The sequence below is a fragment of the Scyliorhinus torazame genome, chromosome 2, assembly GCF_047496885.1.
Source record: "Scyliorhinus torazame isolate Kashiwa2021f chromosome 2, sScyTor2.1, whole genome shotgun sequence".
Lineage (NCBI taxonomy): Eukaryota > Metazoa > Chordata > Chondrichthyes > Carcharhiniformes > Scyliorhinidae > Scyliorhinus > Scyliorhinus torazame.
In genome coordinates, this window is record NC_092708.1 from 115,579,983 (window position 1) to 115,606,823 (window position 26,841).

The following is a 26,841-nucleotide window of genomic DNA, read 5'->3' on the forward strand; positions in this document are numbered from 1 at the left end:
GCGGCTCACCAGCCATTGCCCCAGTACCTAGCTCACTTTCAGTCCAGCCCGGTAGTTATGTCATGGTCAAAAATTGGACTAGGAAGGGGTCGGAGCCGCGATGGGACGGGCCCTTCCAAGTTCTCCTTACCACCCCCACAGCAGTTAAAGTGGAGGGGCGAAGTGCTTGGTTCCACCTACATCACTGTAAATTGAGTCCATCTCCACTACTGTAAAAGGTCGGATACTAACCTGCCTCCCTTCTCCGGTGCTATTTTACAGGTGTGGAGCATGATGGAGTGGAACGCATCGTCTGTCTGATATTTGGCCTCACTTCGCTTGGCGTGTTATTGGCAATGGACATGGAAAAGGGGAATATTATGTATCTGTGTAGCCCCAACCAATCTACAAGGATACATCACCTATGCAAAGGTGATGTTCTTCGCTGCCCCCATATACGAGGACATGGTATCGACTCATGGAAGGTCATCAAAGTTAAGGAGAATGCAGGAGTCATGAAGCAGCTGCACCGGTCCCGGCGATGGGAAGGGAACATTATATGGACATTGCCTTGTTTTTGGAATACATGTAAATTTGATTTTGGATGTGTTAAGAGTGGTACAATAAAGGTAAAATCAGGCTGTCAGAAGAGTGTAGGAAGAGACCATGAGAAAGAGAAAGGGACTAGAGAGAGGACGGGGCGTATGAGAAGGGAAGTACAGCTAGAACGTAGGTTACCGGGAGATACACTTAAGATAATTAAAAGGCCAAACTGAGGAAAACCCGGGTAGTATGAATCTCTTCTACCAGATTTCCCACCGTCTGTATGGCCAGGGACGGGTTGTCTGCTACCCAAACCCCGCAGCGGTGTCTAGGTTATTTTCTGTTTCACCGCTTTGGGGCACTCCCCAAACGGTGGTTCATTGTCAGCATTCCGAGCCATTGCCCAAGCAAGTCACTCTTCCTTACGATCCGGATTCAGCACCACCGGCTATTTGCCTTCCCCTTCCTCGGGATAATTCCCATTCACAGTACGATAGGCTGCGACGGTGGAGGGCGTACATACCTAGCCACTTCACTCCCAATAGGGATTCCCGGTCGTACGAGAATTGCTTCAGCAGTGAAGGATATGGCTGTTTGCTGGTAGAGGTGGACACAAATATAACATGTCTGTTTCCCACCTGTACGGACAGGAGGTGCCATATCACCCAGGCGTCTGGCCAATGCGTTTGTTACAACATCACTTGCGTTCCATTGAACGCCGGCCTCCAGCTCCTCTGTGGCTGGGCGAATGTCTCTCATATCACTGTTGGGACTAGGGCTTTCCGCATTGCTGGGCGGCCCGAATGGGCATTTCAAAGTTGGATAAACTGGGCTACTGGGAGGTCCTTACGCAACCGATATGCTGATTGTGATGCTAGTCTCCACACGGAACAAGGATACTACTTTTTATTTAATGGTTCGGCGACCAACATTTTGTCACCCCCATTTCCCCGCCGAATTGCTATAGGGACTCTAGTCCCTACCACAGTCCCCTGCCCTTCGGCGTGGAACCTGCATAATCAGTTAGCACGCCGGGCAGTCTCTGCTGAATTTTGCGAGAACTGGAAAAAACCTCAGGTTCTTGCACCCAACCGGGGCCACTCAGCCGGGTGGGGCATTCTGAGCGTATTGACATTGGGAGGTGTGGGGGGTTCCTTGGCTGTTAGTGATCGGAATTATTTTATTTGCGGCCCTACCATCTTGGGAAATGAAACCTTGGGAGCCCTCGGGGCAATAACTCAGGAGTTGTCTCAGCTACGGTTGTTTGCAATGCAGAACCGGCATGCTCTTGACTATCTTCTGGCCCGTGAGGGTGGGGTATGCGCCATAGTACAGGGCAAGTGTATCATGGGTGTTCAGGACTTGACCGCTAACATTACTAAATTTATGGATCGCATACGGGATCACTTGGACGGGATGCAGGATCCTGGCTCTTGGGGTAACTGGGGATTTGGAGGATGGACGGACTGGTTGATAAATATGGCCATGTATCTAGTGGTAGCTATCGGCTGCATCTTTGTGGGCCTGGCCATCCTTAAATGTGTGATGGGTAGAATGCGGGGTGCACTAGATCAGATCACCGCCCCAATCACCGGAAAAAAAAATTTACCTGTTAAAATCCATGAGGGTGAGGCAGATGAAGGGGGCTAAGACAGGAATTGGAAATGCAGCGACAGATCTTTTTAGATGAGGAACCGTAGCTATGGATTGGATAGTTCGGTTATCATGGAATGATAAAAGGAGGGAATGAAGAATGTGATATAAAATAGTTACTTTAGAGATACTAGTTAATGTAATGTAGAAATAAGCCACTTTGATTCTGGCAGTTAGGGACAAAGGGGTTTGAGACCGCATGGAAAAAGCAGGAAGAGGTGTGTCTATGAGAGTGATGCTGCATTGATAGGGGCCAGAGAAAGGGATTGGAAGTGAGCCAATCAGAATAGATCGAACAGGTCAGGAGGGACATAGGCTGACCTATGTCCGTCGAGTATGTGAAACTTGATACCATTTGAATTGATTTGCAGAGATCCCTTTGTTTCTTTGTTCATTCGCTTTCTGGGATATAGGAAACTGGATGTCTCCTATATTTCTATGAAATGAATCAAGCTTGCAAGCTAAATAAATAACTTCTTTTTACGTGCGAATCCATCTCAACTTTTATTGAGGCCAGACTGACAGAGAAAGAAATTTGGGGATCTACATAACCAGGGTTTTATAAAGCTGCAGCGAAACCTCGTGGCTCTTAAACCCAATCCCCCTGTTAATGAAAGCCAACACACCATACGCCTTCTTAACAACCCTATCAACCTGGGTGGCAACTTCGAGGGATCTATGTACGTGGACCCCAAGATCCCTCTGTTCCTCCACACTTCCAAGAATCCTGCCTTTAACCCTGTAGTCAGCATTCAAATTCGACTTTTCAAAATGAATCACTTCACATTTATAAATGTGCATACATGGATTGACTTCTTTACAGTGAAGAAATCAATGCTCCCAGAGCTAGTAAGAGTGGAATATTCCGCGCTTGTAATCTCCTACCACGCTCCACATTACATGGATATCAGGTTGGAGATGGGCCCGACCGATAAGACTTTCTGCGATAAAATATCACAGGCCATAGATGGGTATACTACTAACAACCAGAATGGGGAGGTCCCACCCTCCACGTTCTGGGAGGCCCTGAAGTCTGTGATCAGGGGTGAAATCATCGCCTATAAGGCACTTAGAGAGAGGGAAGAGGGCGGCTAGGCAACAGCTAGTCGACTACATACTGGAGGTAGACCGGCGATACTCCGAGGCCCGGACCGTAGAGCTCGTAGCGGCGAGGAGAAAGCTACAAAAGGACTTTAACCTGCTCGCCACGAGGAAAGCATTGCACCAACTCCGCCAGGCATGGGGACCCTGTACGAACATGAAGACATAGCCAACCGCCTGCTGGCTCACCAGCTGAGGAAGCTGGCAGCCACGAGGGAAATAGCTCAGATTAGAGATAACAAACGCAAACTAGCAATGGAGCCGGAAAAGGTCAAAGAGGCAGTCGAGACCTTCCACTGGGGACTATACACCTCCGAGCCCCCAGCAGGGGACTTGGGGGTGAAAAAGTTCCTCGATGGACTGGACATGCCAGTTGTGGGGGAAGGTAGAAAACGGGAGCTGGAAGCACCACTAGAACTGGAAGAAGTCATGGAGAGTATTAACTCCATACAGGTGGGGGAAGCGCCGGGACCAGATGCGCCGACAGACTTCTACAAAAAATTTGCGACAGCGCTGGCCCCGCACCTGCGGGAGATGTTCATAGACTCGCTGGCGAGGGGCACCCTGCCGCCTACGGTAGAACAAGCCTCAATCTCGCTGATACCGAAGAATCACAAAGACCAAACAGAATATGGGTCCTACGGATCATTTCGCTGCTAAACGTGGACACAAAAACACTGGCCAAGGACCTAGCCAGGAAAGCTGTTGGAGGAGGCCAGGGAGGATCTTAGGAAGTGAGACACACTACATTTAATGTTGGCGGGGTGGGTCCAAGTGGTGAAAATGAATATTCTGCCGAGGTTCTTGTTTATCTTTCAGGCTCTCCCGATCTTTATACCAAAGGGCTTTTTTCAGAAAGTGGACATGGTCATCTCGGACTTTGTATGGGCAGGGAAGGTGCCGAGGATAGGGAGGACCCTGCTACAGAGGCAGAGGCAGCACGGGGGTGGGGGGGGGGGGGGGTGGCGTTGCCGACCATGCCTCATTATTATTGGGCGGCGAATGTGGACAAGGTGTGGCAGTGGTGGGAAGGAGAAGGGATAGAGTGGGTTAGGATGGAGGAGGAATCTTATAAGGGATCTAGTGACTGGATCAATTTGACTGGAGCCAAAGTTGAATCCAAACTGAGGCTTTATTAGGATCAGATGTGTGGCCTCCCACAGCAGCTGGCGAAATGGCTGCGAGCTGGAGGCCACGCATATTTATACCTCGCCTCTTGGGCGGAGCTAGCATGCAGGGGCCACAGGTGAACCTGTAGTGCAGGTTCTACCGTACAACCTCTAATATCAGAACACAGTGGTTTACCACATCTAGTTTGAGAGCTATGGTGACGGCAACATTGCCAACGGCTCAGAGTAGGAATTCAGTCCCCAGTGAAGATACGGAATCAGCTGAGGAGGCATTTTAGGATAGAAGGGATGTCGGTGCTAACGCCGCTGTGCCAGAATCATGGGTTTGAGCCGGGGGACGGATAGTGTATACAGGAGGTGGAGGGAAGTGGGGCTGGTCAAGGTGAGGGAATTTGTATTTGAGGGAAGGGTTCGCCAGTCTGGAGGAGCTGAGGGAGAGGGTAGAGCTGACGAGGGGGAGTGAGTTCAGGTATCTGCAGGTTAGGGACTTTGCACGAAAGGTCTGGAGGGGGTTCCCTAGGTTGCCGGGATACACCCTGCTGGAGCGACTGCTGCTTCCGGATGTGGAAGGGGAGGGCAAAATTGGGGAATATATACAAGTGGCTGGGGGAGCAGGGAGGTGAGCGGAAGGTGAAGATCAAGGAGAAATGGGAAGCAGAGTTGGGAATGGAGATCAATTGGGGAGTATGGAGTGAGGCACAGCGAAGGGTAAACAGGACCTCGTTTTGTGCAAGGATGAGCCTGATACAGTTTAAGGTGATGCCTATGACTCGGGCGAGAATGAGTGGGTTCTTTCAGGGGGTAGCAGATGAGTGTGAGAGGTGTCGGCCGGGTCCAGCGAATCACGCGCACATATTTTGGGGTTGCGAAGAATTGGGAAGATTCTAGGCGGGAGTGTTCGCGGTCTTAGCCAGGATAGTGGAGGAGGAGGTGGATCCAGACCCTTTGGTGGCGATATTTGGGGTTTCAGAGAAGCCGGAGCTCATGGAGATGAGGAAGGCTGATGTCTTGGCCTTCGCCTCTCTGATTGCACGGTGGCGAATTTTGCTGGAGTGGCGGTCGGCATCGCCACCGGGGGTTGCAGCATGGTTGGGTGGCTTGTACGACTTCCTGCGGTTAGAGAAGATTAAAGTATGAGTTAAGGGGCTCAGCGGGAGAGTTTAAGAAAAGGTGGGGGATGTTTGTGACCATGTTTGAGCAGCTGTTCATCGCAGGGGGGTGGGGGGGTCGATGATGGGGAGAGGGGGTGTGAAAAGGGGGGGAAATCTGTGCAGACCGTATAGTTGATTGTTTGGAAGTATGTTTCCCTGGGTGTTTACTTGCTGTAACCTGCTTTGATACCAATTTGTAATAAAATACATTAAAAAAAAAAAAATCCTAGCCTGGAGACTGGAGGACTGCGTACCAGAGGTGGTAGCAGAAGACCCAACAGGCTTTGTCAAGGGTAGACAGCTAACATCGAACATCAGGCGCCTGCTGAACATGATAATGACCCCATCCATGGAGAGAACACCAGAGGTGATCGTCTCGCTGGACGCAGAAAAGGCCTTCGACAGAGTCGAATGGAAGTAACTCAAAGAGGTACTGGAGCAGTTTGGGCTTGGAGCAGGGTTTATCGCCTGGGTTAAACCCCTGTACAGCGCTCCCACAGCGAGCGCACAGACAAATATCACTAGCTCTAAGTACTTGCAGCTACACAGAGGCACAAGGTAGGGATGCCCCTTGTCCCTGCTGCGATCAAAGCACTAGTGACCGTGTTCAGGGGGGCGAAGAATTGGAAGGGGATCCGGAGAAAATACAGAGAGCACAGATGACATGCTCCTCTACATTTTGGATCCACAAAGCAGCATGGAGGAATCATGGCGCTCCTGAAAGAGTTTGGAGGCTTCTCGGGCAAAAGTGAGATCTTCCCGGTGAACTCGCAAGGGGGAGAGGTAGCGTTGGGAGGATGTGATGAACGGTTACTGCCTTATCATCATGTAAGGTGATGTCCCCTTTAAGACCAGGCTTGGAACCCTGGGGACTCCGCCTCTGGCTCCGCCCATCTGGGAGCCATACATAAAGGCCTGCCTCATGGTCTGTATAGCAGTCAGCTCTCGTCCAAATCTGTAGCATAGTTATTAGCCTAATAAAGCCTTCTTTACCGTTTAATCTCTAAGCATCATTATTGAGGGTACCTCAATTTATTAGGCTAAACTAGATTCGGGATGGACGCAGGCCTAAAACCAGAGAAGCTCAATCTGGAAGCACGGACACCGGAGGCAAAGGAAATTTTTTAATACTGGCTGCGGTGCTGCGAGGCCTACCTGGACTCCGCAGAGACTCCCATCCTGGGGCCACGCAAGCTGCGTCTACTCCACGCCCGGGTGAGTCACAGAATCTCCGCCACGCTCGAAAAGGCGACGACTTATGAGGAAGCGATTGAGTTGCTCCGCAAGCGGTTTGTCAAACCCGTCAATGAGGTGCACGCCCGGCATCTGCTCTCTACCTGCTGGCAGCGCTCGGGGGAATCGCTCGACGAGTTTGTTGAGAAACTCACCGCGCTGGCCAGGGACTGTGACCATCAGGATGTGACAGGGGAAGTCCATATGAACCTGCACATCAGAGATTCTTTCGTGTCCGGCATCCGCTCGACCTACATCCGGCAGCGACTGCTCGAAAACGGGGCAAAAGACCTCCAGGAGACGCTAACGCTCGCCTACTCGCTGGAGGTGGCCCGACACAACTTGGGTACGTACCCCGCGGACTCTGCCAGCCCCCCCGGACTTCCTCAGACTCGCCCGTATTACAGGCCTGCGCCACGCGGCGACCCGCTCACCATGGGGGCACACCTTGCTACTTCTGCGGGCAGGGCCAGCACCCACGCCCACGCTGCACAGCCCGCTCCGCGATCTGCAGCGACCGCGGGAAGAAAGGGTACTTTGCGAGGGTCTGCCTGGCCAGACCCAGGGGCCAGAAAAACAAAGAACAACCGGCCCGAAAATCGGGCTCCCAGGCCCGCAGGCCTCGCAATGCTGCTGCGCACCGACCCGACACGTCCTCTTCTGACGCGTCATCAGCCTCGTGCGAATCATGGGAGCAGCCATCTTCTCGACCCGACACGTGCGACCAACGGCAGCGGCCATTTTATGACTCCGACTACCCGCGACTGGGTGCGATCACCCTTGATCAAACTCGGCCAAAACACCTGCAGGACTCCATGATGCAGGTCCAGGTCAACGGGCACGACACTGCATGCCTCTTCGACTCCGGAAGCACAGAGAGCTTTATCCACCCTGAAACGGTAAGGCGCTGCTCCCTACGCACCCATCCCACATCCCAAACCATAGCCCTCGCATCTGGGCCCCACTCGGTACAAATCACGGGGTACTGTATTGCGGATCTCTCGATCCAGGGTGCCAAATACACCCGTTTCAAATTTTATATCCTCCCTCACCTCTGTGCCCCCCTGCTGCTCGGACTGGATTTCCAGTGCAGCCACCGAAGCCTGACACTGAAGTTCGGCGGACCCTTGCCCCCCCTTACGGTGTGCTGCCTTGCAACACTGAAAGTTGCACCCCCCTCGCTATTCGCTAACCTCACTCCTGACTGTAAGCCCGTCGCCACCAGGAGCCAGCGCTACAGTGCCCAAGATATGGCTTTTATCAAGTCAGAGGTCCAGCGTTTACTGGGAGAGGGGGTCATCGAGGCTAGCAACAGCCCTTGGAGAGCGCAAGTGGTGGTAGTCCGGTCCGGGGAGAAGAAACGGATGGTCGTGGATTATAGCCAGACCATAAACCGATTCACACAGCTTGATGCATACCCCCTTCCTCGCATCGCGGAAATGGTAAATCGGATCGCCCAATACCGAGTCTTTTCCACGGTCGACCTCAAATCTGCCTACCACCAGCTCCCCATCCGACCAAAAGACCGCCCCTATACTGCCTTCGAAGCAGCCGGCCGGCTCTTCCACTTCCTCAGGGTCCCCTTTGGTGTCACAAATGGGGTCTCCGTCTTTCAAAGGGCGATGGACCAAATGGTGGACCAGTACGGTTTGAGGGCTACATACCCGTACTTGGACAATGTCACCATCTGCGGCCATGATCAGCAGGACCATGACGCTAACCTCAAAAAGTTCCTCCAGACCGCCCGAGCCCTTAACCTGACCTATAACGAGGGCAAATGCGTTTTCCACACCACCCGGCTGGCCATCCTCGGCTATGTCGTGGAAGACGGGGTCCTAGGTCCCGACCCCGACCGCATGCGCCCCCTTAAGGAACTCCCTCTCCCCCGCAGCCTCAAGGCCCTCAAACGGTGCTTGGGGCTTTTCTCCTATTACGCCCAGTGGGTCCCCAAGTATGCGGACAAAGCCCGCCCACTCCTAAAGACCACCACTTTTCCCCTCTCGGCCGAGGCCCAATTGGCCTTCAACCGCATCAAGGCCGACATCATCAAGGCCGCCATGCACGCGGTGGACGAAACCATCCCTTTCCAGGTAGAGAGCGATGCATCAGACATCGCCCTGGCTGCTACCCTCAATCAAGGAGGCAGACCAGTAGCGTTCTTCTCCCGAACCCTCACCGCCTCAGAGATTCGACACTCTGCAGTCGAAAAGGAGGCACAAGCCATTGTGGAGGCTGTGCGGTGCTGGAGACATTACTCGCCGGTAGGAGGTTTACCCTCGTCACCAACCAACGGTCGGTCGCCTATATGTTCGATAACACGCAACGGGGCAAAATAAAAAACGATAAAATTTTGAGGTGGAGGATCGAACTCTCCACCTACTCGTACGATATCACGTATCGTCCAGGGGAGCTCAACGAGCCCCCAGATGCCCTGTCCCATGGCACATGCGCCAACGCGCAGGAGGACCGCCTGCAAGCCATCCACAATGACCTCTGCCACCCGGGGGTTACCCGGCTCGTCCATTTCATCAAGTCCCGCAACCTACCTTACTCAACCAAGGAGGTCAAGGCCATGGTCAGGGCCTGCCAGGTCTGTGCGGAGTGCAAACCGCACTTCTATCGGCCAGACAAGGTTCGGCTCGTGAAGGCCTCGGGCCCCTTTGAGCGATTGAGCGTGGACTTCAAGGGGCCCCTCCCGTCCACCAACCGTTATGCCTATTTCCTCACCGTGATCGATGAGTTCTCCCGTTTCCCATTCGCCATTCCCTGCACCGACATGACCTCAGCCACGGTGATTAAGGCACTGCACAGCATCTTCACCCTGTTCGGTTTCCCTGCTTATATCCACAGCGACCTGGGTACATCGTTCATGAGCGATGAACTGCGTCAGTATCTGCTCAGCAAAGGCATCGCCTCGAGCAGAACGACCAGCTATAACCCACGGGGAAACGGGCAGGTGGAGAGGGAGAACGCGACCGTGTGGAAGGCTGTCCTTCTGGCCCTGCGGTCGAGAAATCTCCCAACCACCCGCTGGCAGGAGGTCCTACCCGATGCCCTACACTCCATTAGGTCACTCCTCTGCACGGCCACAAATGAGACCCCTCATGAGCGATTGTTTCGCTTCCCCAGGAAGTCTACCTCCGGGGTCTCGCTTCCACCTTGGCTGACGGCTCCGGGACCTGTTTTTCTCCGGAGGCATGCGAGGAGCCATAAAACGGACCCCCGAGTTGAAAAGGTCCGACTGCTCCACGCCAACCCCAGTTACGCCTACGTGGAGTACTCCGACGGCAGGCAAGATACGGTTTCCCTCCGGGATCTGGCGCCCGCTGGATCCTCCACCACAGACGCCCCTTCCCGCGCCGCTCCCCTGCAGGACCCGTCGCCCCCTACAACACACCCCCTTCCGGCCCTACCACCCGTTGGTGAGCTCCTACCGTGCGCCCCCCCTTTACACACCCCGCCGGCGCCGGCTCCGCTACCCCCGGCCCTGCCTAGTTCCTCTGCCCCGGCTCCACTACCCCCGGCCCTGCCTAGTTCCTCTGCCCCGACCCGGACCGAAGCTCCGACCGCTGTGCTCCCGGATGTGCCCTCAACTGGGACGTCCGTGCCCGCCGCACCACCGCCTGAACTGAGGAGATCGAGGAGGACGATCCGGCCGCCGAGACGGATGGACCTATGTTGGCACTTCACCCCCGCCGGACTCCTTTTTAAACAGGGGGTGAATGTGATGAACGGTTACTGCCTTATCATCATGTAAGGTGATGTCCCCTTTAAGACCAGGCTTGGAACCCTGGGGACTCCGCCTCTGGCTCCGCCCATCTGGGAGCCATACATAAAGGCCTGCCTCATGGTCTGTATAGCAGTCAGCTCTCGTCCAAATCTGTAGCATAGTTATTAGCCTAATAAAGCTTTCTTTACAGTTTAATCTCTAAGCATCATTATTGAGGGTACCTCAGAGGAATACCATTTATACAGGTCAGACAGAAATTCTGTTACCTGGGGATTCAAATTGCCTATGACTGGACACCGATCCACAAATGGAACCTGATCAGTCTGGTGGAGGAAGTAAAAAAGGAACTGCGGAGGTGGGACACACTCCCATTCTCCCTGGCAGGGAGAGTGCAGATGATCAAGATGAACGTACTGCCCAGGTTGCTCTTCTTGTTCAGATATAAACCGATCTACATCTCTACGGCCTTCTTCAATGCATTAGAAAAACGGCATTTGTATGGGAGGGGGAAAACCCCAAAAGGTACTGCAGAGAACGAGAACCATGGGGGTCTAGCCCTCCTAAACCTGCAACATTAATACTGGGCGGCAACTGTGGAAAGGGTAAAGGGGGATAAAGGAGCCAGAAGCCGGGTGGGTGCGAATGGACCTCCCTCCGTGCCCTGGTCATGGCTGCGCTCCCATCCCCACCGAAAAAACACTCAACGAGCCCAGTGGTGATTGCAACACTCTGGTCATGGAACCAACTGCGACAGTACTTCGGATTGACCAAAACATCCGTTAAAGCCTCCATCTGCAACAACCACAGGTTCGCGCCAGCCATAATGGATGCCACCTTAAACAGTGCAGACAGGATGGGGGGATGTTGACAGTTAGGAACTTCTATACAGACAACAGACTGACAACACTTGAGGAACGAACAGAGAAGTTCCAGCTGATGGGTGAAATGAGCTAAGATACATGCAGGTCAAAAACGTCTTACTTAGAGAAATAAAAACGTACCCACGACCGCCACAACAATCGCTGTTGGAGGACTTACTGGATACGGACATCCTGGGAAGGGGGAACTGCGGCGGTCTGTATGGGCAACAAATAGGAAGGGCAGGTACGACTTCCGGGTGCGGCGATGAACAGCTAAGTCGCACGTTTCGGCAGCTCCCGGTGGAAAGGACTTTTGGGCTCTTAATAGGAGCCCCAACGGCAATTTTAACGGCTAAAAACACTGTGCGGTAAACCAGAAGGGAATCCTCCCTGGACACGGATGGAAAAAGGAGAGGAAAGTGGCCGGATTGCGGTGGATCCTCTAGAGCAGCGGCCAGGAAGGCAGGCACAAAGCAAGATGGCGTCGGAAGGAGGCAGTTTAATATGGGGCCCTGACCAACAAGAGTTCCTGCGGCGTTGCGTGGAAGAACTTAAAAAGGAGATGAAGAAGGAGCTGTTGGCCCCGATATTACAGGCGATTGAAGGGCTAAAGGAGGAGCAAAAGACCCAGGAGCAGGAGCTTCGTGTCGTGAAGGCAAAGGCTGCTGAGAATGAGGACGACATACAGGGCCTGGTGGTGAAGACAGAGATGCACGAGGCACAACACAAAAGGTGTGTGGAAAGGCTGGAGGTGCTGGAGAATAATGCGAGGAGGAAGAATTTAAGGATTCTTGGTCTTCCCGAAGGTGCAGAAGGGGCGGACGTCGGGGCATATGTGAGCACGATGCTGCACTCGTTAATGGGAACGGAGGCCCCGACGGGCCCATTGGAGGTGGAGGGAGCTTATCAGGTTATGGCGCGAAGACCGAGGGCTGGAGAAATTCCTCGAGCCATAGTGGTGAGATTTCTCCGATATAAGGACAGAGAGATGGTCCTCAGATGGGCAAAGAAAACTCGGAGCAGTAGGTGGGAGAACGCGGTGATCCGCGTATATCAAGATTGGAGTGCGGAGGTGGCAAGAAGGAGGGCCAAGGCGGTGCTGCACAAAAGGAAGGTTAAATTTGGAATGCTGCAGCCGGCAAGACTGTGGGTCACACATCAAGGGAAACACCACTACTTTGAAACGGCAGAAGAGGCGTGGACATTTATTGTTGAGAAGAAACTGGAATAAGCGGGCTAGAAAAAGAACGTTTGGGACAAAGTGGTGGGGCGAATATGTGGGGTGAAGAGGGGGAAAAGGGGGAAGAGATGATTTCCCAAGTTGTTAATCCTGCAACCCTGTAACCTTTCTCTCTTCCCCATGTCGTGGGGGAGGGGGGGAGGGAGGAGGAGGAGCTGGGGGCGCCGGCCATTGGGGGCGGGGCCAAATGGGAAGCGCGGGCTTTGTTCCCGCGCTATGGTAATCATGGCGGGAACAGGGAAGCAGGAAGGAGGGGGCCTCGCACAGTGGGAGCCGAGGTCATGGGGGGAAGCCGAGGTCGGCCAGTTTGCTGACTTCTGGGAGCAACATGGGGGGTGCAATTACGCTAGTGAGGGATCTAGCGGGGGGGGGGGGGGTGGGGGGGGTGTTAACTGGGTTGCTGCTGCTGGGTAGAAGGGGGAGCTGGTATGGGGTGGGGTGGCCGGGGCGGGAGGGCGCCGTTGGGGGGAGATACGGCTACGTGGGAACCGGGTGAGGAGCTGGATTGAAAAAGGAGATGGCTAGTCAACAAGGGGGGGGGGTAAAGAGCCCCCCAACCCGGCTGATCACGTGGAATGTGAGAGGGCTGAACGGGCCGATAAAGAGGGCACGGGTACTCGCACACCTAAAGAAACTTAAGGCAGATGTGGTTATGCTGCAGGAGACGCATTTGAAACTGATAGACCAGGTCAGACTACGCACAGGATGGGTGGGGCAGGTGTTTCATTCGTGGCTAGACGCAAAAAATAGGGGGGTGGCTATACTAGTGGGGAAGCGGGTCATGTTTGAGGCAAAGACCATAGTGGCGGATAATGGGGGCAGATAGGTGATGGTGAGTGGTAAATTGCAAGGGGAGGCGGTGGTCTTAGTGAACGTATATGCCCCGAACTGGGATGATGCCAACTTTATGAGGCGTATGTTAGGACGTATCCCGGACCTAGAGGTGGGGAAGTTGGTAATGGGTGGAGATTTTAATACGGTGCTGGACCCAGGGCTGGACAGATCGAGGTCCAGGACCGGAAGGAGGCCGGCTGCAGCTAGGGTGCTTAAGGACTTTATGGAGCAGATGGGAGGAGTAGACCCCTGGAGATTTAGTAGACCTAGGAGTAAGGAGTTTTCGTTTTTCTCCTATGTCCACAAAGTTTATTCACGGATAGACTTTTTTGTTTTGGGAAGGGCACTGATCCCAAAGGTGACGGGGACAGAGTACACGTCTATAGCTATTTCGGATCACGCTCCACATTGGGTGGACCTGGAGATAGGGGAGGAAAAAGAACAGCGTCCACCCTGGAGAATGGACATGGGATTATTGGCAGATGAGGGGGGGTGTTTAAGGGTGAGGGGGTGTATTGAAAGGTACTTGGAACTCAATGATAATGGGGAGGTTCAGGTGAGAGTGGTCTGTGAGGCGCTGAAGGCAGTGGTTAGAGGGGAGCTGATATCTATTAGGGCACATAAAGGAAAGCAGGAGGGTAGGGAAAGGGAGCGGTTGTTGATGTGTGTTCACGCTTATTTTTGTCCTGTACAATATGGAAAATCCTTAATAAAAACATTTTTTTTAAATTAACCAAGTGCGTCATCAAGGAGGCCATACAAAATTGAAAATGAGAATCAAAAGGGTGGCAGCGGGCAGGGTTTGGGCGATTCAGGGGCCTGTCCGTAAGGGACAGCTTTGCAAAGTTAGAGGACATGGAGGAAGAGTGTGAAGAATTCCACAGATTCACCACCCTCTGGCTGAAGAAATTCCTTCTCATCTGTTTTAAAGGATTGTCCCTTCAATCTGAGGCTGTGGCCTTGGGTTCTAGTTTTCCTACAAGTGGGAACATCCTCTCCACGTCTACTCTATCCAGGCCTCTCAGTATCCTGTAATGTTCAAAAAGACCCCTCTCATCCTTCTAAACTCCGAGTACAGACCCAGAGTCCTCAACCACTCCTCATATGACAAGTTCTTCATTCCAGGGATTATTCTTGTGAACCTCCTCTGGAGCTTTTCCAAGGCCAGCACATCCTTCCTTTGACATGGCGCCCAAAACTGCTCACAGTACTCCAAATGGGATCTGACCAGAGCCTTATACAGCCTTAGAAGTACATCCCTGGTCTAATATTCTAGCTCTCTCGACATGAAAACTACCATTGTATTTGCCTTCCGAACTGCCGAATGAACCTGCACATTAACCTTAAGAGAATCTTGAACTAGGATTTCCAAGTCCCTTTGTGCTTCTGATTAAATCAGTGTCCGGGTTTGGTGGCAGACCATTGACGTTAGTTCCAACTTGGCAGCAGGTGAGGGGCAGGTCCAGGCACAATCCCGGTTCAGGTGGCTGGTAGTAGGCCTGAGCCGGCAGTGCGGTGGGGAGGTGGACCAGCCAGGGTCTGGCGGTGGGCCCAGGTTAGTGGAAGGACTATCCCACATCCAGACAAGGCGGGAAAATCAAGGAGCAGAGTGGAAAAGGAGAAGGGCATGAGTGAATGGGGGTTGGTTGAGGATGGGAAGGCATGAATGAGTGTTTTGGAGGGAGTGAGGTCTAATTATTGCTTTTGATAACTTTCACTACTTCTGATCACATTTGATTTCAAAGATGGCAATCAGCGATGCTAACTGAATGAAAAATGCACCCATAATTAAACCTTGATATCAAATGATTGATGATGATTTTTGCGTGCACTGAACACATTTGAACGTAAATCCCTCCCCGCACTGTAGCAAAACATTTGCTTAACATAGAAAGTCAGATGGTAAATATATGAAATTGTTTTCCTTCACATCGCTGAGAAAAGTGTCAGGGGCAGGTGGTACAAAGTATTTTTCCCAAGGTAAAGTTTTGCTTTCTCTCTCATTCCTTGATTGAAAAACACATCATTACCATCATCATTGAGCCTTTTTTGCATTTTAACATCTGTAAATTATCACACCTGAAAACTTGGGTTACTCCACTATCAAATTCACAAAAGAAAGAAAGAAATTATGACTTTCTTTAACTATTATTAAGTATGCAGGGAAGTTTTAAGAAAGAACCAGCAAGGTGCAAAATCTCCCAGAAAATGTACACAGCAAACACGAGAAATGTTGCTGTGAAAACACACTAAACACTACGCATCAATACCATTCAGACAATTTTTGTGAATGCTTTTGGCAGTTATCTTGCGTTTTCAATAACTCTTGAGTATCATTCTAATATAGAAGCTAAAAATGTAATCATCATATCCAAACTTTGAAGAAATGAATACATTTCAAACTTCGAAGAAATTAATAAACTTACCTAAAAGCTCTACTACTGGCAAAGCAGAAGATTTCTTCAAAATGACCATCACGTTCAAGATGGTGTACATCAGGGCCTGGATTCTCCATTCTGGACACTAAGTGCGCAGTCGGTGGAGAATCTCAGTAACTGCGTACTGTCGCTCAGAGCACTGGCCAGGAGCGATTCACGTCATGCAAATGGGCCAGCATGCAGCCCACGTGCAGTCGAGTCCTAGCCTGACAGACGTCTAATTCGCTGGGGTTGGGATTCGTGTTCAGAGCCTGACAAGCTGATGCAGCTTTCAAGTGCGCCACTCAGCATAGACTGTCATTACAGGCACGAAGATGGCTGCATGAAGGCCAGCATCAATGGATGCTGACATTGAACATATGCTGGACGCCATCGTGGACAGGAGGGACTCCTTCTTCCCCAGAGTGGGGGGGGCATCGACTCAAGTCCGCTATATACTGAACAAAGCCTGGGATGAAGTGGCAGAGGCTGTGAGTGTTGGCAGCCTCATCAAGAGGCCAGCACGCAATGATGTAAGAAGATGAACAACCTACTTTGATCAGCACAGGTGAGTAACCACCTGTGTGCCCCTGGCATCACTCACTTCCCTGACTCTTCACATCTGCCCCAATTCTCCAGAGGCCAATAACACCCCACCTTCCTGTAATGGGCAGCACAGTGGCACAGTGGTTAATACGTTAACACTGCAATGAAGTTACTGTGAAAATCCCCTTGCACTGCTGCCTCACAGCTTCAGAGACCAGAGTTCGATTCCGACCTTGGCAACTGTCCTTCTGGAGTTTCCATGTCCCCATGTCTGCGTGGGTTTCCTCCTGGTGCTCCAGTTTCCTCCCGCAGTCCAAAGATGTGCAGGTTAGGTGTATTGGCTACGCTAAAAAGTGCTCTTAGGTGGGGTTACAGGGATAGGTTGGGGGATAGGGCATGAGTGAGTTGCTCTTTCAGAGGATCGGTGCAAACCCGTTGGGCCGAATGGCCTCCTTCTTCACTGTAGGGACACTATGATGTCTCTTACAACCCAACCTCCACAAGCCCCCAACACATATATTGCACATACATGCCACCAGCTACAACATCCACCATCACAGAGACTATCACCTTGGTTGGTCATTCTAGCAATCAGGCTCCTGGGTCACCCTCTGGTGAGCACCACACACATGCAGCAGCACATCAGGTGGAGGCAGGGACCCCCGAGGGAACAGTCGGTCAGTGGGCTGCCTGATCCCAGAGTAGCTGACACCAGAGAGATGTTATGCTTCTGGAAAAGATGATCCCATCACTGGTGCAGATGCAAAAAGCAGAGTCAGAATCAACAGGAGGGGATGACAGCAACATGCCAGCACCTGCAAGTCCAGCGGAGGAGTCCAGTCATCTTTAGAAGGAGATGGTGCCAACAGTGCTTGCTGCCCAGGTAAACAATGAAAGGGTGGTGTTCACAGTGGAAGACCTGGGGCAAGACATCAGGGCCATGTGTCAGGCCATCTAAGGCTTGGGGTAGACTGTCATGTGCATGGCTGAGGTGTAGGACAGGTGGACATGTCCAGGGCACAGTTGGACATTACTGCGGCTCTCCAGACCTTGACCCAAAAAAAACATATTTGGGCCCCCTGAGAAAGAAATAAGTAATTGCCTTATGCTCTCCTGTCACTGGTGAGGCTCTTACTCTGAGAGGAGCAGTGTGTCAGGGAGGGTTTCAACAGCCATTGTGTATGTGTCCTTTGTTTGGGGTGACCTCTAGTAATAATAATAATAATCACTTATTGTCACAAGTAGGCTTCAATGAAGTTACTGTGAAAAGCCCCTAGTCGCCACATTCCGGCGCCTGTTGGGGGAGGCCGGTACGGGAATTGAACCCACACTGCTGGCCTTGTTCTGCATTACAAGTCGGCTGTTTAGCCCACTGTGCTATTAATCCCTGCTTCCTCTGCTGTGAAGCAGCACTTCTAAGGAGTGCACTAAGGAGTGGCAACACGTGATGGATCAGTGATTGAACAAAGCCACGCCCATCCCCTTGATTGTACGGCTGGGATATGAGGTTTCCAGATGGGTGGGCTGCCACATGACCAGACATCCTCAGAGCATTTTCAGGATGCAGCCAGCAGTCTAACCAGCCAGGAGCCTCTAATTTGCAGTTAGAGGGTGGGTTTATATTAATTTATGTAGCAATGGGGGTCTCAGCCAGGGCACCCCGATTGTGAGGGGAACACCAAGAGTCCACGCACCTGCCACCAAGTCATTCCCCACAACTCCCTGAGGTCCAGGCATACACTCCCCAGCAAGCCTGATAAGTTTCAAAAGTTTTCTTATCTCTTTACCCCCCTCCCAATGGCTTTGGCGCCTGAGCCCTGTTTGTAAGTACTTGCACCAAATCATGCACACATGACTCCTGGCTGTGAGGGCTGGAGCAAAATGGGGGGTGGAGGATCCGGGCTTCCAGCCGTTAATCAGATTTAAATACATGCAAATCGGTGCCGCTGACATGGGATTGATCATTGAACTCCTACCGTGCAGAAGACGGTTATTTGGCCCATCAGGTTTACCCCAGCCCTTTGAAAGGGCACCCTTCCTAACACCCCCTAGCCCTGTAACCCCACCTGCACATCTTTGGACTGTGGGAGGAAACCTAGGCAGACACGAGGAGTATGTGCAAACTCCACACAGACAGTCACCCAAGATAGAATCGAACCTGGGTCCTTGGTGCTGTGAGGCAGCAGTGCTAACCAGTGTGAGACCCTCAGTTCGTTCAGGCCAGTGGTGGGGCGGCAGGGCAGCGGAGCATTACAATGTGTCTGGTGCTTTGCGGCAATCCTCTTTTATCATGCAACCCGTCATTCTCCGCCTGATTGGGAATTCCGATACCGGCATGGACAATAGAGAATCCACCCCCAAAATGTCATATTTAAGTTGTTTGCTCTGCACATCTTCGCACTCACTTCTCCCATGGGAGGATGGTGTTGGATGCCAGAAAGGTTTTCCAGCTGAATGACAACCTGTTGTATGATGCTGTGAGCTCTTTTTCCATTACTATCAAGTCCTAGAGTGGGACTTGAACCCTTACAGTTCAAAGGCATGAGGACTATAAGTTGAGCCACAAGATCTCCATCACATTGAGATAAAAGAGGAAGAAAGCAATTTGCAAACATTTACAGCTTCCCCTCATTGCTCTTAGCATTTTGTAACGAACTATAACAACCAAAATTATGGCCTTACTACTACTGACATACTACTGAGCAATGTCATGAGAGAGAGCCACGTGAGAGTTGTCTAAAAATATACTACTCCTGAAACCAGAGCTCAATCCAAGCTGTGTTCATTTCCAATATCAAAAAAAGAAAATGCTGGTATGTTCAGCAGGTCAGGTATATGGAGAGTGAGAGAGGAAGAGATAACTTTTTAGGTCAATTATGCTGTCTGACTTGTTGAATTATTCCTGTATTTTCTGCTTTTAATTTCAAATTTCCAGCATCTGCAGTATTTTATTTTCTGCATTCTTTTCTGTGGAGTTGCTCACTAAATTACGAGTTACCATTCAAATACAAAGCTCTAATAAAGCTTACTACAAACTAAGAAACATTTTTGAAAACCATACCTCATCTAAGGATTCAAGGGTGACCAAGTCATCAGTCATCTTCTGACTGTTTCCCTCTGAGGCTCTCATGTGTCTTTGTCTGCTTTTTTTTTGTCTGCTTAAAGCAAAGTTAAAAATAATATCCAGTGAATGGATTTGTAACATTTCACAAAAGATAAGAATGAGTGTTCCTTTTAATTAAAAGTGCACATAATTTCACAGACTATGCTGACAAACTGAGTATTAGAAAAATTGTTTGCTTTATTTAAGTAAATCATGAAATCCTGTAATTAACCATTTAATCTTCATCAAAAATTGCACAAATTAAGCAATAAATATATAAAGTTCCAGAACACAGTAACTTTAAACAATAACTGAGTCTCTGTTTATGTGTAACATGATAATCATCTGTTCATTAGGATGTTCACAAATGTGCCAGCGGTAGAAACATTATTTGTTGATGTCAAAAGAAATTTAGTGTTTTTTATCAGCCGAACTCCACTTAATTAGCTAAAACCCAATTCTGGCCATCTGTTTTTCCAAAATACACAAAACCAATTCGTATTTATATAGCATCTAAGGTAATAAAACATCCCTAGGCGTTTCACAGGAGCACGATAAAACAAAATCTGACAAAAGAACACGTAATTGGCTGGCAACTTCCTGGGAGTGGATTGCCACTCCATACCAATTTACCTGCACTTAAATTCTAAAGTGGCTGCCTCGTCTGACCTTCCAGACTCAGGCCGGGTGAGACTGAAGCACGCCCACAGCTCCAGTGGCGAGTATAAAAGGAACAGAGCAAAGGACACAACTCTGTTTTACGGCACTAGATGACGTAAAGAAGGTGAGTTTAAAGGTTCGATTGAATGGGAGATGGTAAGTTTCTAAGGTAAATGAATGATATGTTGGGGTATGGAATTTGGACATGGGCAGATAGGGGGTTCGGACATGTTGGGGGTAGTTGGACATCAGTGGAGTAGTTAGACATCAGTGGTGGGGGGAAGAGAGTTAAACATCTGGGGTAGTCAGGGATCAAGGGGGAGTTGGACATTAGGTGGGGGGAGCCAGGCATCGGGGGGGTGGAGTCAGGCATTGGGGGTGGGGGAATTGGATGTCAGGGGGCTAGGGATTTTGGACTTCAGAGAGTTGGTAGTTCAGACATCCGAGTGGTAGTCGGACAATGGAGTGCGGAGTCAGACATCGGGGAGGTGGAGTTGAACTTTGGGGAGGAAAGTCAGACACCGGCGGAGTGGGGGATTCGGACATCAGGGGAGTGCAGGGGTTTGGAAATCGGGGGGCGGGCGAGTCAGACAACGGGAATGGGTGCGGGTGGGCATGTATGTCAGTGTGGGGTCAGACCTGGTCGGATCGGGAGGTCAAGTCGCCGCAGGGGCTGTGGGGAATCCTGTACGATGGGTGGGGGGTGGAGAATAACTTGAGGGTGGGAAACGTAGTTGTGGGGGGGGTGTGGGGCTGTCCTGTGTGGGACTCGGTCTGGGTCTATAAAATAATTACTCTGAAGATAGAATAGCTTATTTTCCTTCTAACTCTTTCACAGTAATTATGAGTGTAAAACTGGTAGAACTATCCGATGTTACTGATTTAACTCGCTTTGTCAGATGACTTCCAGAGCAGCACAATTGACCGAGGAAAGTTAGTCCTTCTGGACAATTGCCAGGTAAACCCTTAGCTGGGAACTTCCGAGAGGGATTCCCCAGCACATCTTTGGGGCACCCCATAAATCTGGCACTAGGGTACCAGGAACTTATGGATCATTATCTCATTGTTGTTTCTTGCAACTTTCAGTGCACAAACCGGATGCCCTGTTTCCTCTATACAACACTAATAGACTTCAAAAATGCTTTGTTAGCTACAAAGTGCTTTGCGAGATCCAGCAGTCATGAAAGGTGCCATATAAATGCAAGTTTCTTGTTTTTCTTTCAAGACCTCATCCACGTGCAGCACCACAACAACCTATCAACTTCACCAACTTTAAACAGCAGCAGAGAACTCATGAGGGTTTGTATGCTTTCGTAGCATCGCTACCTTTGGGCTAGAAGCTCCATGGCCATAGAAGATGCATTCATAATGTGGCCAAACAGGTTGATTATCAGCCTACAAATCCTTCTATTGTACCTATGGCAACCAGTGAGAGCAGGAGAGTTTCCTACTCAGCCAGAAGCTGCAGAAGGCACTGGTAAACCACTGCTGCAAATTGCCAGGGGTAACCATAAAACCATATATGGCAGCCCAAGGTCACCAACGTCTTGAGGGAGAGGAAACTCACAGCCCTTCAAAAAAACTCAAGCAGAGCTGGTAGAAATTAATCAACGGCCAACCTGAAAGTAGTTGATTATCCCTTTAAATCACACTATGTGGGGCCCTTCTTGCTGCTGAATACACATTTTGTTGTGCGTGGTTAAGAGAGGGTGTATCAAAAACAGCAAGGTTGAAAATGCCACCTCTACAGTTAAATCAGCTTTAATTGTTGACTGATGCCATCATCTGCCTACTACAGATAAATCCAGCAATACTCAACAGTTGTGATCACGGCCGGGACAAAATGGGGTCCAGTTAAAGACCACACTAGGTGAACACGCGTGCAACACAGATGCAGCGTGCACACATGCAGCATTGAAATTACAGGTGTTGCGGAGCTGAATTAGCCACTGTGTTTTAAACTTATTTTATTAAATAGCCCTTCACAAACAACAGCTGCATCCTGCCACTCTCTGGCCACATCCAAGTATTGCAAACAACCTGTAAACAAAAACTTTCTGCACTAACTGACATAGAAGTGATGCAAACAATAGATAAATATGCACATTTAGTCATTTGTAAGTAATATTTCTATGACAGATTTGGACTATATTCTGCTATAATTACATCACAATCCTACAAACTATTTTAGCAATACACCTGTATCACCTGTATTATGAAATGTAATTGCTCACTTTTGTCGCATTTGCAGTTACTATTAGTTTCAAATTCCAAAACATCTCAGTTCAAACTATTTTATTGATATTATTGTATCATACCTTGTTTTTGCTGAACACTCCTGCTGTTGTGCTTTGATCAGACCAGCTAATTGCTGTTGTAGGGTAACCTCTTTCCCACAAGCCTGCTTAATAAATGGGTGTTTCAGTAAGTACGCAACTGATGGGCGCTTTTCAAAGTCCTTAATCAGACATCTGGAGAAAGTGGGAAAAGTGACAAATAAAAATACTGAACAGACATGTCATTTAAATGCTGTACAGAAATAATCACATTCTTTAAACGTTTACCACAAACTGAGAACATACGATACAAAAGCTATGGTGTTATCTAATCACATTCCTCTTGGTATTTAATAGTGAAATGTTTTTTTTAAATTATCCAATAGACCCAAACAACTAATTTCAAAATCGTGTAAAAATTTCGGGAAGGACAAATCAATGTCCATTTTTATCAGTTTAGTAAAGTTCTGTGAGGAATTAAAATGGATAGAAATGGTATCCAAAAGCCAAAAATTATGAAGAATCAAAGACGCTAAATAATCAAAAATCAAAATAATTTTATTAGTTTGCAGATTTCAACTTGGATCAATAATTTGGGACATTAATGTTGCTTAACTTGATATAATGTCATTTTCGCCTGAATGAAAATAAATTGAAAAGTGGATAGTTGATTTAGCACTGTTTTTAGGTCTCATTCAATCACTGTTTAAGGTAAAAGACCATCCACTGTTTTTTCACAAACATTTTAAATCTCTTTCACAAACTAGAATCTGAATTTAAAATGTCCATGTAGGCTACAAGCTTTATTGCGGACACAATTATTACATCACGTTCTACTTTTCAGAAAATGAGGGCAAATTAAACAAACATAATAAGCATGATTATACATGGAAACAGATCTGATTTATAAAGTTAAATAAGCTTCACCTACCATTAAGAGATCAAATATAATTTCTTGATCTACGATTGTACCGGCAAGTGATAAGCAGCTAGTATCATTGGTTGCTTCTTTGTTTAGACAATTTCACAATCGCTCTAATGCCCTATCCTCGAAGGATATTCCACATCATCTTCAATGTGCTCTCCAGCTACAGTTTGTGTGTTGGTTGCCACTATCTCACACATTTATTTCTGCATTTTCCTGGCAGTGATGTAAGCAGGATTTGCTGGGTGCCGTTTGTGCTCATCATTGTACTCTGCTGCCTGCCATAGTCAAGCTGAAAAAATGGTGACTTATCTCATCCCACTTTCCAATGCATTTGATACTACCTATCAATAAGTTCATCCAAGCAGAGAAATTAATCATTTTACTTATTCTTCCAATCAATTTATTTTACAGCCTCCAACTACTGACTGCCAGGACCAATGTTTAAAGGACATTATTGAGAAATAATATTTAATAAAAATACCTGATCTGTACCAATATATTTTACATGAAACGGTTAAGTATGTAAAAAGTAAGGGTTTTTGTTTGCTATCTAACTATGCAAAATTGCCAGGACGTTTCGGATTCCGGGAATGACATAAAATTATTTTTATTATTTCATTCTAATTTACTTCGTGGAAAAATATTTTTGTTGTGGCAAAATTAAGTTTATGGGTTCTACTTTAATAAAATGTAGTTTTGGATTTCAATTATGTAGTGTGTAATTATTAATTTGTTTTGTTAATATACAACATCAGCCAGACAGCTTGCGATGTAGCTCACACCACCACCTCCCAATTTGAGGGGGTCAGGAACAATCACCCACCAGCAGAAAACAAATAAACTCAAACCCCAGTGACAGTCAATCTCTTATCTTGTTTGACATTCTGGCAGCCTTCATCAGGCTTTCTTAGCTGAAAATTAATTCTCAGAATTCATTAGTGTCACTACATTAACCATAGGTTGCAGCCATTTGCTGCCATCTAGCAACTAGGCATCTAAACAACATTCCCATTTTGTCACACTGAGCAGCTATTTGCTGCCATAATTGGAAGCTGAGGATAAGGCATTTATTACCCGTGAACAAGAACAGACACCTACATATGGTTCTGTGGGATGTGGCTTGAAAATCTGCAGACAGCTTGTAGTTGCTGATAACATTGTTTGTGTCGCTCTGCCTTAATGATGTAAACTGCCATTTTGTTATTAGTAAATCAGATGGCTGCATTGGAAAGCCTTACTTTCACACTAAGGAAAAGAATATTCAGCTATGAATAGGCAAAAGGTGAGTACAGACTAGGCAGTTTCAGAACTGAAGTATTAGCAAAACATATTACCTCAGCTCAGACAGCATTTGAGTTTTGATCAGAATAGGAAATTATCGGTTTCAAACAAACATCCATTCGCCTATCTGTTCCCTCACCAAGATTGTCAACTGCCACCTCCGTAATATTGCCCACCTCTGCTTCAGCTCATCTGCTGCTGAAACCCTCTTCAATGCTTTTGTTACCTGATTGAAAGAATGGTCCTGAATTCAAAAGGGTTCTGTTCAGACCACTTGCTCCGAGGCACAGGTACAATAGGCTATAAAGGAGGACAAGTTGCTTTATGCAGGGGGAGGATGTCACTGAGCAAGCGGCCATATCCAAGCCAAAGTCTCCAGGGAGCAATTCTCCCACCTTAACCTCACCGAGGAACAGTGTGTTAGAGGTCTCCACTCAGGAGGTTCCTGTAGTATAAGGGGCTGGGCTGCACAGTAGCACAGTGGTTTGCTTCACAGTGCCAGGGTCCCAGGTTCAATTCCCGGCTTGGGTCACTGTCTGTGCTGAGTCTGCACGTTCTCCCTGTGTCTGCGTGGTTTCCTTTGGGTGCACCGGTTTTCTCCCACAGGTCCTGAAAGACATGCTTGTGAGGTGAATTGGACATTCTGAATTCTCCCTCTGTGTACCCGAACAGGCGCCGGAATGTGGCGACTGTGGGACAATAAAGATTATTAAATGGTTAACATGGGACTGAGTACAGTATCACCCATATAGTGATGCAGTAGAACATATGACCCACACGTAAAGGTTGGAAAGCTTGATTGGACAGAACCTTACAATCTGGTGGCAGCTAATGGAAAAATCAAAAACTTTGCAAAAATGCAGAGATAAACTAAAATCCTGCAAGACTAAAGAAAGATTTGAAGAATCATTCTGACCTGAAAAGCGCGAGAAGCAGACACTGAGGAAAATCACCAGGCTAAAGTTCCAAATAAAGACTTGGAAGCTGGTGGAAATGTAAAATTCCTACTGCAACAAAAGGCTCCATGGGATCTCTTTGAAGTCCAGCTTCAATTCCCAGAGTTCAGAATTAGCACATATAGCAGGTGTGAGCTGAGGTTTTTAAATTACAGGATGTACTCTCAATTCAAAAGGAGAGACCTGCCAGCGATCACAAGTAAGGGATCACAAGTGCGGAGTTTGCACTTTCTCCCAGTGTCTGCGTGGGTTTCCTCTGGGTGCTCCAGTTTCCTCCCACAGTCCAAAAATGTGCAGGTTAGGTGGGTTGGCCAAGCTAAATTGCCCTTAGTGTCCAAAACGGTTGGGTTAGGTGAGGTTACTGGGTTATGGGGATAGGGTGGGGATGTGGGCTTAGGAGGTTGCTCTTTCCATGGGCTGGGGCAGCCCCGATGTGCCGAATGGCCTCCTTCTGCACTGTAAATTCTATGATAAACACCAACCAATTCACTCACCAGGAACAAATGTGTGATGAGGACTGTGTCCACATCTATTGTTATCGCCAGCAAGGGTGGCCACAATAGAGACCAAGCAGTAGTACCATACAACAAAAAACACGTTACAGCCATAGATGATCTCCTGGTCTACAATGAGCACCTGGTCCACAATGAGCAGCTGGTCCCCAGTTACCCTTTAGCCAGAAATCCTTCAAAAAAATAGACCAGGGCAACCTGTGCATCACCATTATGTAGTGCACGGGCCCAATCCACTATCTGATGGCCAGGTATTTCCAGGCCAATTGAGGATACAACAGTGAACTGTCAGGTATGTGCGCTGCACAGGCAGGACCAAAAAAAAACCCTCAACCCCACCCAGTTCCCTACCAACCATGGGAGAGGCTGAGCATTGAAGTATATGTTTTAATCAGCAAATCGTTCCTTATCATGGTGGATTACCTTTCCAGGTGGGTTGAAGTGAAGCAATTATGTATGGCTACCACAGAGGCAGTAATTAAGGCACTGAAAGAGATGTTCGAGAACCATGGCATCCCAGACAATATCACATATGATAACGGCTCACAATTTTGCACACTTTGCCACCACATCTGGTTTCCACCACCATTCCAGCTTCTCGAGATACACACAGGCAAATGAAAGACGGGTCCGCACACAACTTCCAATTTTGTCGATAAAACTAGTACCAGGGTTGGTAACCAAGGACTGCCAGGCCATCCAAGTAAG

The 26,841-nt window shown here is 49.0% G+C and overlaps 1 protein-coding gene across 9 annotated transcripts in view; it reads right to left on the reverse strand.

Annotated features, from left to right (window-relative positions):
• The window catches only part of myo3b (myosin IIIB), a 1,137,435-nt gene that overhangs the window by 788,752 nt on the left and 321,842 nt on the right, over window positions 1-26,841 (reverse strand). For 8 of the 9 annotated variants that reach the window (XM_072475849.1, XM_072475848.1, XM_072475844.1 and 5 more), the window contains 2 exons: window positions 22,499-22,651; window positions 19,479-19,575 (listed from right to left, as the gene is read on the reverse strand). In XM_072475849.1, the coding sequence (XP_072331950.1) occupies window positions 19,479-19,575; window positions 22,499-22,651 (250 nt within the window). The remainder of the gene's footprint in view (window positions 1-19,478; window positions 19,576-22,498; window positions 22,652-26,841) is intronic. The other variant, XM_072475846.1, reaches the window with a different exon arrangement.